Genomic DNA, 12,172 nt, shown 5'->3' on the forward strand with positions numbered 1-12,172 from the left:
CCTTTTCTAGAGAAATGTGAAGTTTGAAATGAAATACGTTTGCTAATATGAGTGATTTGTTAATGTGACAATTAATGGTTACAACCATCAAACTAGTAGTAGTAGTTTAAATGATTTTTAAACTGTGGTTTACATGAATATTATAATCCTATCGTTTTAGTTATTGCATCAATTAGGGCAATTTATCGCAATATGGATTCTTGTCCCTATCGCCCAGCTCTGCTCAGGTACCTCATGCTCAAACACACAGCAGTAGTTCATCATAAAGTCCTGCATGTCTCAGTGACAGCGGTGCAGACAGACACCCTGTGTAGACAGACAGACTGACGCTGACACCTACGCCAAAACATGGGAACCAACCGGCCTTCCTCCATCCAAAGAACTGGTCCCGGGGATTTAAATTTACGAGCGTGGAAAAAGCAGGTTCTCCCAGATAAAAATGGCCGGGGTCAGAGGTGAAGTATCACTCTGATTTATTTACTAGGCAGAGAGATGGAGGCCCGGTCGGCTAGATTCTGCCATACATACATACGTCTCGGGGATATGCCCCTGTTATGACAGAAAGTCCACAAATATTTGCTGATGCTAACCAGAGCCCTGGTAAACAGTCATCTACGGGAGGCAGAATAGCAGTGTGATTTACATGGCGTGTTACAGCAGCAAATGTGGGTGTTAGTTTGACATTTGTGTTTGTAAGGCATTTTGAAGCTGTACGTTGGACTTGCCACAATCCTTTTGTAAAGGAAAGATCGGCCATGTTGAAAATGTGATGTTTTGTGGTAAGGAATTGCAAGTGAATTTATTGAGTGCAAATATCATAGCTAGTTGCTCATTGGCACTGAACATACTGTGATCAACAAACAGCATACTGCCATGACAGAGATACTTGTCAGACCAGATAGATGACAGTGGGCCTCCTTGAATCGGAACCTGTCACACTGGGAGAGACATGGAGGGTGCTCCATCTCTCCCTTCTTTCTCACCACCTCTCTCCACCTCTGCTGTCCTCAGGCCAAACACTACTGTCATTAATCACTGATGTCATCAAGGCCAGGTCCAACCGGACGTTGTGACAAAGTCACGGGTAGACCGTTGGAGGTTGGGAAGGGGTTGTTGTTGTGGGGGTATAAAGAACATAGGAGGCATGATTCACATGCACAGGGCCGCATGCAGTGAGGGAGAGGGAGGAAGATCAAAGCCAGACTGCATGGGACACAGACAGACAGACAGCCGCTGGGGCCCCACCCCCATCCCCTTACATGAATAAGCCTTAAGGATAAACAGGAGAATGGGGGGTAGGGGGGCCGCCTCTCTGGAGGGTGCAACAGTATGAGACATGCAGTTAGCATTCATCTGGAAATTTACTTCAATGTGTCCTGTTAAGCTTGTCTGTGGTGGGAATCTGATGCTAACCTCAACGTCCACTTGGGAATTAAAAATATAGTTCATCCCACTTAACAATTCCCATGTGGAATCTGACTAATGACCTGTTGTTCTTTTGCATTGTGAACCATGTTTGAAAAGACGATACGTGAACATGTGTAGCTAGTATTGTGTGATGTGTTGGATGAATAAATAATTCACATACTCTGTACTATAGCCATCAGAAATGGCAGTGCCAGATATGTCTACTCTAAGTCATACCAGAAGGGAAAGGCCTATCCAGTTAAGTCGGCTGGTCAGATACTGACTAGATTGGAGGGTAGTCACTAGTATCAGGGGTGGTGCTGACGTGAAGCACCCAGGGAGAGGGGTGTCGACAGCGGCGGGAGAGAGACAGGAGAGACCATGGTCTGGTTCTCTGCACTGGTTATGAGAAAGAGAAGCCAGGCGCCAGGCTATGTCCAGCCCTTGGGGAGGTGTGTGTGTGTGGCGGTACAGGGTTGGGGTTGGGTGTTAGGTTCTCCATCTGTTCCCCAGCAACTCAGGCCTTTAAATGATTCAGTTAGGTTATTAGCTACACTTATTGTTGAGCCCCACGCCCCTGTCGATTAATCAGCCGTCAGAGCAGGTGCCTGGCTGTTTCTGTTAAACCCACGACCAGGAGAGGAGCTGGGAGAAGCAAAGCTCTGGGCTCTCTGGGTTTCGGGTTGGCAGGGCCTGAATAATTTAGAGGTTTTAACCAATAACCCGGCTCGCCGCCTTGTAAACACAAGCAATTTCATTAATCTGTGCTATTCCTAAGAGTTGAATCGAGGAATGTGCTTACAGGCTGAGAGTGTGAGTGAGAAAGTGAGCACCTGTGTATAAAGTTACCGCTTAGCAAGCTAGGGTCCTGGAGAGTCATCCCATTTGATTGTTCGATCTACAAATAGGTTAAGCGTAAAGCAGAATAGGATAGTTGTTACCAACCACTGCGAAGAGACAGCGGTGGGTTTTTAACTGTAAGCCGAGGCTAATTAGCTAGCGTATTAATTCTTATTTCTTCTGTCCTTTACTGTTCAGAAGTAGGGCCATTAATTAAGGGCTGAGGAGAATTTTACGTTTTACATCCAAATCTCAAATTTTTTGTGTAAAGGGGATGTTATAGAAGAGTCCTCTTTTTATTTGTGTGTGATTTGACTTGGTTTTGAGAAACTTATCCCCGCAATAGACGTCTTTCGTTCTGCACTATTGGGGCCACGTATTAACATTAGCAAAGGCTCCATAAACAAATCCGTCCTTTTAGAAATGGCAGAGCTCTGTGTAATGATGCAGGTCTTTTAGATGTTGTATGCATGAAATTGTGTCATTCCGAACTTTATCCGCACTGTTGTGGCACAAATCCAAGTCATTGGGCCGATATTCGATTGTTTGGTGCCAAATCATCCGAAAGTATCTCAAATTGATTGTGAGGCTCAACAACGTCACTTATAAATTATTTGGACATGATGCGCGAAAAATGCTAATATCGGTCCCATGACATAAATGGGATTTGTGCCACAAATGCTAAAGCGTTAGCATGTGTAAACAATGCCAAGGAAACTTAACCAAAGTATGGATTGCTGTCATACCTTGTCCATAGAATGCTTACAGGGTAAGGAAATCAATATGTAATTTTGTAATTTGGGTGAACTGTCCCTTTTAAGTCATATTAATGTCACAGATTCAACATTTGAACTGCAGATGGTTATACAGTACCACAATTATAGAGCGGCCATATTGGCAATAAACCTGTGATATGCTTGAAAATAGCCAGCAGAAGTTGATTCATGTTCAATGATGGTTTGGAAGGAATTTACAATATACATTATGGACAGTAACCCTGTTCTCGAAATAAGACTACAACACCAAATAGGACAACTATCATTGTGGAATACATTGTTTTCATTTGAGAAATTATGCAAAACACTCTTATCCAGAGGAACGTACCATAAGTGCATTCAACAGAAGTAGCTAAAACATTACCTGTATGTTAAACAGTGTGTGTGAAGACAGTAGACTAACCGTTGCTGGTATTTCTGCAGCCAGACTGTATCATCCTGCAGCATAGATCACAGCGGGGTCAGAACCAGTCAGTGTTTAACATCCAAAGTACCTTCAGCCTAATGTGTGTCATCTGCCATCTTAAATCATCCAGGCCCTGCTTTGATACCAACGCCAGCTTTCTGTCTGCGGAGCTACTAAAGCCCAGTCTACATACTCCTCTCTATGTATGTTTCTGTGTGCATGTGTGTGTTTCTCTCTCTCTCTCTCTGTGTGTTTCTCTCTCTCTGTGTGTGTTTCTCTCTGTGTGTGTGTGTGTGCACGCTCGTGTTTGTTTGACCAGTAGGTAGTGATTAGGTCATGCTCCCTCTGTGTCAGCACTGATAAGAAGGCCCAGGTCTACTTTGATAGGGCCACTGGCCTGTCAGGAAGCCTAGTTTAAACTGACAGCTTTATCCAGATGCTGTTTCCGCTCTCTTCCTGTAAGGATGTTATTGATAGGAGAGCACCAGGTCTCCTACAGCACTGGCCCCTAGGGAGAGGGATACACTGGTATTAGTAACCTGTGACTCAAGTAGTACACCAGACCACTATATGTTATGTATGGTAGTACACTAGGACCCATACTGTAGAGATATAGTGATACAGCATTGGTCAGGCAAAGGGGGATACCTAGTCAGTTGTACTACTGAATGTATTCAACTGAAATGTGTCTTCTGTATTTAACCCAACCCCTCTGAATCAGAGAGGTGCGGGGGCTTGCCTTAATCGACGTCCACGTCATCTGTAACCTACACCAGACCACTGTGTTATGGATGGGGGTAGACCAGGACCTCCAACACTGGCCCATAGTATACAGTAGGGACCTTGAGGACAGGGATACAGTGTAAACATATAGGGTCAATATAACTTCTACGTACCTTCTATCTATTTGTAGACGTTCAAGAGTGGCCTGGAGTGCTTTTTAACCAAACCCCCCTCCCCCTAACCAAACCTCCAGCGGGACACAGAATGAATGGGCTTGCGGGCCGGATCCTGTCCGCGGGCCGCATGTTGACCACCCCTAGTGTAACCTAAGGTATCCTAAGAGTAAATTGGCTTACTACAGCTTCTGCTGTGGGTCTATGACCATGTCTGTTATCCATGTGTTTAAAACAATAGTAGAGGAGTACAACCACTACAAAGGCTGTGTCCGAACTGTTGGCTCAAAACAAATGTGATACATAGCAAGAACAATGTGCAGTAGCTTCTTTTCATTGAGCTATATTGTGTAAGAAAGAGCAGGTTAATCTGCTGATACCTTTGAATGATCTATTCCTTCCAGCTGATCACCAAAATATATCAAGATTTATTTATCAGGAATTCCTACTTTTCTGTCATGTGTGCTCCATTTGTCTCCGAGCCAGAATCCAGGTTTTCCACATTTTGTATGTTGTCGTGGTCACATCCCTAACAATGTATTGAAGCTTTAATATTATTTGTAATGGTGGATGGGCCCACTTTCCGCTAACAAATCACAATGTTTACTGACTTACTGAGTGAGGGAGTGAGTGAGTGCTGCAGGGAGCCAATCGATTTCAGGCAAGATGGATGCAGCCATTACTGAATATTCTGTGTCAGGGAAATAGGCCTCTAATGACTCTACTGTCTAAATGGGATCCTGTACTGTTGTTTTCGCATGCTGCAGCCTGTGTTTTATCAGTCACATCTCACTAAGCATTGTGCCTACTAAACTGACATCATCACTATTGTTTATATTCTAGAATGACAAAAGTTCTGTTCTTATGTCCTTAGTTATTCAGATGTCTCAAGGAATGCATTTTAAAATGTGTGTTTTAATAGTATTCAACACACATTTTCATATTTACTCTCATCTTTTACAGAAGCGTTCGGGTGGCGCCCAAGAAAGTGGGCGGGGCTCCGTCCCCAGGCTCCTCCACTCCTGTCCCATCAGCCACCGCTGCTGTGGCGGCCGCCGGGACACCAGTCAACAACGTTGCCGTGGTTTCCACGGGCGATGCCTCCCAGAGCACCACCGCTGAGGCTGCAGCCGGTGAGTCCCAGACAGTAGGAGGTATGTTAGGTGTCCCAGCAGTAAGGTTACCATGCTACGGAGACAGCACATCAGAGCTGCATCAAAGAAGAAGTCAGTGACAACACCAAGAATTCCAGCTAGCCAAGCCCAAGGAAAATACCTGTCAAAAAACTATCTTTTGGTATTTGTTTCATTAGTCCACTGTTCATACAGTCCCGAAATGTTTTGCTTGTCTGCAGTGAAGTATTCAAGATATTGAACTTTCAAAATACGGAAAGTGTCACAGTATAATGCGTTTTGCAGCTTATCTGACAGTAAAAGAGTCGTCTTATCCTCTTCCTAAAACCTGTGTTGATACCACAGTCCCTAATCTGCCTCCTTAAGCCCTAGGAGTACTTCTATGTTTTGTTCCATAGATCAGTCCCTCAGTATAAGGCGGCAGGTAGCCTAGTGGTTAAGAGCGTTGGGCCTGTAACTGAATGGTCGCTGGTTCGAATCCCCGAGCCGACTAGGTGAAGAATCTGCCGATGTGTCCTTGAGCAAGGCACTCATTGATATTATTTATAATGGTGGATGGGCCCACTTTCCGCTAATAAATCACAATGTTTACTTACTCACTGCTCCTGTAAGTCACTCTGGGTAAGAGCGTCTGCTAGATGACTAAAATGTAGTATAGTATTTCAGTGTGTATTTCTGAATGTTCTCTCCGCGCTGTGTAATCCAGTTAGCCTGGAACACAGCAGAGCATGCAGACAGAGCAGCATTATTACAGGATTAGTGTGTTATCAGGGATTACTGTCAGACGCTATATAGTACAGTACTCTGACTGCGGCCCTAATACTGACTTTTATTCTGTCTTAATGGGGTATTTATTTAGGTTTGGCTTAAATGTGATGATGCCATGTTGACATTAGGTAAAGAAGGAGTGATATTCTGTGTGTTGTAGAACTAGGAATTATACAGTGTATATGAATGATAAATTATGCGTAACAAGTTATAGAATCATAGATTAATGTATAAACTATATCAAGTCCACATTGCTTTCTATGCACCAGGCTCAGCTTAATAAAAGTGCTCAATTTCTTTCAACTCAAGTAGAAGTCTTGTCTATTGAGTGGAGTAGGACTCCTTTAGTCCTTGGTGACAGTCGGTAAACACTGGGCAGAAGACCTATTGACATTTCCTTTCATGTTCTGTGTGTGGATAGAGCATGTTTTATGTGTGTGTGTGTGTGTGTTTTAGGCGGGAAATGTTTGCGTAATTGTGTGTGTGCGGTTTGAGAGGAGTGTGTGTGAAAGGCGGTGAAGAGAGCGAAAGAGTGTGTGGGTTTAAGAGGGGCCAGTGGGAGGATTAATGGAGATAAGTTAATTTACTCCTCCACTGTTTGAAGGAGCTACTTCATGTCCACCGGGAGCCTCTCAGCAGGCCACACAACACAGTGGTGCTTAAAGACGGGCCCCCGTGTCCACACACACACATTCCAGTCCACACCACAGCCTGTCATTCCCTAAGAGTTATCCCTGCTCTGAGACCTTCCCTTACGGCTGGGAAAACAAGCCCACCGAACACCAGAGGAATCGCCTCCACGTATTCAGCCGGGCATTATGGAATTTATGGGCGACAGTGAAATAGAATTTATTGCCAGATCAATCAAACGTTGTGCTTTGTAGACGTTATAGACTCGTGTGTCTCTGCCGCAAGGACGGTGTCGTAAAGCACCTGGAAGTCATTTCATGAATATGCGCCAAAAGCGATGAAAGCAAATGTGTTCATTTAAAAAAGTATACTTTTTTGCTTACTTTATATAAAATAATTTTCACTATTTACCGGAACATTTTCAAATTGTTCAGTCCAATATCAGCTCAAAAGGCAAACGAATCCTGTATGCATAGTGGTGTGTAAAAGGAAAACCCTGCTAATATCCATGCTGGTTTGTAAAAGAAAATCTGCATGAATATTCCCTGATGAATGTAGCATTAATTAGGCCATACATGAACAAAATGATCTATGCCCAAGTGGAAGGAAGCTCTACATCATCCACTATCTAACACCAGACAATTACACTACACTTATCCCACACACACATACATCCACCCGTTCTGTAACATTAGAATGGAAACCCTCACCAGATTTATTGAGCCACTCGTTCCTTCAGTGCGGTAATGTATTAGAGTGGAGGTGGGCCAATGTATTGTCATATCCTGCTACCAGACTAGTAATGATACGAATAATGATACTGATACTAATGATACTGATACTAATGATACTGATACTAATAATGATACTGATACTAATAATGATACTGATACTAATAATGATACTGATAATGATGCTAATAATGATGCTAATAATGATGCTAATAATGATGCTAATAATGATACTAATAATGATACTAATAATGATACTGATGCTAATAATGATAATGATACTAATAATGATACTGGTACTAATAACGATACTAATAATGATACTGATACGAATAACGATACTGATACTAATAATGATACTGATGCTAATAATGATACTAATAATGATACTGATACTAATAATGATACTGGTACTAATAATGATACTGATACTAATAATGAACCACTGGATTATCTCCAGAAACCACATTTATACTCCACTCCTTTCTTTATGTAGAAATGCATTGAGGTGGATGAGGGAGGTGTGTGTGTGTGTGTGTGTGTGTGTGTGTGTGTGTGTGTGTGTGTGTGTGTGTGTGTGTGTGTGTGTGTGTGTGTGTGTGTGTGTGTGTGTGTGTGTGTGTGTGTGTGTGTGTGTGTGTGTGTACGCTCTTCTGTTCGTGTGTGTCTACTGTCCTGTCTTGCTCCCAGACTAATAATGAGGCTCTCTGGTTTCCACCAGGATCAGCCAGTGCCAACCTGCCATCTGTCCCCACGCTGTCCCCAATGACCCGGGACACAGCCCCCAGTATGAGGTGATACATCACTACACACACCACCTGAACACGAGAGATCTCACACACACACACCCACACACACACATTCTTAATTTTTCTCTATTTGTCTATTTGTGTTGTGATGTAAGACTATTGTGGATTCTGTAGTGGTTTTAGCTGCTGCTTTGTGAATCAATTTCAGTTAGAAAGTCACCTCTATGCATTTTAATATTCTATTATACATATTTGCCGGTTTGAATATGAGTGTCTAATCTTCCCCTCAGTATCTCAGAGAGGCTGGAGCATGCTCTGGAGAAGGCTGCCCCCCTACTGAGAGAGATCTTTGTGGACTTTGCCCCCTTCCTCTCTCGCACCCTGCTGGGTAGTCACGGACAGGAGCTCCTCATCGAGGGCACCAGTAAGTACCCATCTAGAGAGCATCATGGACCACATGGATTCCCACACAAATCAAATGCATTTATAAAGCCCTCTTTACATCAGCAGATGTCACAGATATACACACACACACACACACACACACACACACACACACACACACACACACACACACACACACACACAAGATTATAATGATATCAAACTCGTCTTTTAAATGAACCACTTATCTCAATAAAAGGTTTCTCTAGATTTCCGACCTGACTGTCAATGATCTGAGGGTTAAACCTAGCATCCCACCCTCAGACACAGCCACACTAGTATACACACTGCAGAATGATAAACCTACCATCCCACCCTCAGACACAGCCACACTAGTATACACACTGCAGAATGATAAACCTAGCATCCCACCCTCAGACACAGCCACACTAGTATACACACTGCAGAATGATAAACCTAGCATCCCACCCTCAGACACAGCCACACTAGTATACACACTGCAGAATGATAAACCTACCATCCCACCCTCAGACACAGCCACACTAGTATACACACTGCAGAATGATAAACCTAGCATCCCACCCTCAGACACAGCCACACTAGTATACACACTGCAGAATGATAAACCTAGCATCCCACCCTCAGACACAGCCACACTAGTATACACACTGCAGAATGATAAACCTACCATCCCACCCTCAGACACAGCCACACTAGTATACACACTGCAGAATGATAAACCTAGCATCCCACCCTCAGACACAGCCACACTAGTATACACACTGCAGAATGATAAACCTAGCATCCCACCCTCAGACACAGCCACACTAGTATACACACTGCAGAATGACGGGCCATTTCACACGCTTCATCTAAACAGCACTAACACAGGCCCTTTGGTCATGACATCAAGGCTGGTAGAGGCTGGTAGTGGATCAGTTTTAACTAACTGATTGTAGCTGTGCTGCGGTACAGCGAGGGGAGGGGCGGGTCCTAGAGGCCTGGGTCAGGGGTCAGCCCACTAATAGGAGTGTTTGGGATGTCTACTGCCACCAAACAAAATGGAAAGTTGATTGATAGCTGCAGGGGGGATGAGGGGGGGTTAGGGATTTGTGTGTGTGTGGGGGGTAGTGGGTGGGTGTGTCTAGGAGTGTGGGGGGATTATGTGTGTGTATCCATACATACGTGTGGGCGTGCACAGACCAGAATAACTGAGAATGCAGAGGTCAATGTCCCTTTTCCTCTCTGCATATGAAATGACCCCTGGCCACTCCTGGCCCCACCCCCTGCCCGCCTCTTCCCCTCTAAGACCTTCCACCACTATAGGATCAATGAGACATATGCTGAACCACGTCTCAGCCTGTAATACAAGGCCCAATATGTATTAGTTTACAGTAACATCATGTCCACTCATTAGGCCACATCAATACTACTCTGTCCCCACGCAGATGTCGCCGGATTAGGTACTTCTGGTCAGATTGTGTGTGTGTGGGTTCATTGGAGCGTGCACACACTACTACACACGTCTACATTTTTACTGAAGAAGGCAGTCAAAATGGTTGTCATGGCAGTAAACTTGTATTTTAGTTTAAACTTTCATTCTCTCCTTGTCTCTCTATCCCCCCCTCTCTCGCTCGCTTTCTCCCTCTCTCTCTCTCTCCACGTCCTCTCTCTCTCTCTCTCCACGTCCTCTCTCTCTCCACGTCCTCTCTCTCTCCACGTCCTCTCTCTCTCCATGTCCTCTCTCTCTCTCCCTGTCTCTCTCCCCTCCTCTCTCTTTCTCCAGGTCTGGTGTGTATGAAGTCCAGCAGTTCGGTGGTAGAGCTGGTCATGCTGCTCTGTTCTCAGGCAAGTCTTCCATCTTTGTCTCTCTCTACCGCCACCTCTCTCTTTCCTTCTCTCCCTCCTCCTCTTCACCCCATCTGAGTTATCGTCCCGATCGTCCTCACCTTGAGTGCAGTAACTCCAGGATGGAGAGATAGATGAACCATCTCTTCCTATCTCTCCTCCTCACCTCCCCTCAGGCCACCGTCACCCCAATCTCTCGCTCACTCTCTCCAAACGAGAGAGAAGGCATCTTTAATGACCGCTGATATTGGCCTTAAGGTCAAGGGTTCCCGACCTGTCCGTCCACCTTTTGACCCGGTGGCCCTCAGCGTTCCTCTGTGGCTGGGGCCAACCTGATGAGGGGAAAATGCTGCTTTGCATTGATTACGGTTAGCAGCCTAGCCCCTCCTTCTGTTTGGTTGCGTTCTGTGTCCAAGTTTATTTAGTGTGGCGCTGATGGAGGATTCATGAATACAGATGAAGGAATCATAGCAGGTGTGGTGCAGCAGTAGATCAATGGGCTGGGTGTCAATAAACTGGAGATAGATCACACAGCTAATGGTGGGGAGCAGGGATCAGGGAGAGGCCATGGTCTGCTGGTCCTGACTGGACATTTACATTCATGGATACACCGCAGGCAGGCACACACACACACACACACACACACACACACACACACACACACACACACACACACACACACACACACACACACACATACACATCTGTAAGCACATACACATACACACGAGTACACAGAAATACACAAACACCCACCCATCCACACACATACAAACACCCCCACACCCACACACAGTGTGTTACACACACATACAAACACCCCCACACCCACACACAGTGTTACACACACATGGATGAGAGACACACCTCGTACGTAATCACAAACATACTATTCCCTTATAGGCTTGTAAGAACACATACGCTGCTCTTATACAGACAAGTACCCAACCAAATGCAGTGCAGAGACACACACACTCACCACCAAAGATACAGGGTAATAACTGTATCCCCGCTGGGCCTTGTTTGTTAGCAGAAGAGGGGTTTACTATTTAAAACACCACTCAACACCACAAAAAACTGAAAACACAGTTGATTAATGACACCTCTCTCTCAGACCGCACTGCGCCTTTTTTAAATCTGTTTTATTTTCAAAAGAAACACCGCCTTTCATCTGCCTTTTTCCTCCTCCTCCACTTTTCCTCCCCCTTTCCTCCCCTCCTCCCCTTTTCCTCCCCTCCATCCCATTTACTTCCCATTATTCACTTCACTTGTTCTCCAAAAGAGAGGTAATCTAGAGAGATTACACATCCGTTCTGGTGTCACCGGGGCAGTGTGGATGTGGGCTAGCGGGGTGCGGGGACGTCGGAGAGGGGAAGTGAACCCTAGCGGTCCTGGCGAGAGGGAGGGAGCGGAGAATAAATGACATGCTCTAATGCCCCTATTTGTCATATCTGTCAGGGTGTTGTTTAATGCTAATATAATCAAAGGCAGAATCTGGTGATTGCCGACCGAGAGAAAGAGGGCCCCTGGCCCCCAGTCCCACTGGTCTCTCTCGCTCTCTCTCTTTCTCTCTCTGTCTCTCT

General features: G+C 44.9%; 1 protein-coding gene across 1 annotated transcript in view; it reads left to right on the top strand.

Moving 5' to 3' along the window:
• The window catches only part of LOC120053047 (lipopolysaccharide-responsive and beige-like anchor protein), a 326,774-nt gene that overhangs the window by 114,328 nt on the left and 200,274 nt on the right, over positions 1-12,172 (top strand). Inside the window, exons 31-34 of the mRNA XM_039000298.1 lie at positions 5,289-5,458; positions 8,309-8,381; positions 8,627-8,760; positions 10,528-10,589. Coding sequence (XP_038856226.1) covers positions 5,289-5,458; positions 8,309-8,381; positions 8,627-8,760; positions 10,528-10,589 — 439 coding nt within the window. The remainder of the gene's footprint in view (positions 1-5,288; positions 5,459-8,308; positions 8,382-8,626; positions 8,761-10,527; positions 10,590-12,172) is intronic.

The sequence above is a fragment of the Salvelinus namaycush genome, chromosome 8 (assembly GCF_016432855.1).
Source record: "Salvelinus namaycush isolate Seneca chromosome 8, SaNama_1.0, whole genome shotgun sequence".
Taxonomy (NCBI): domain Eukaryota; kingdom Metazoa; phylum Chordata; class Actinopteri; order Salmoniformes; family Salmonidae; genus Salvelinus; species Salvelinus namaycush.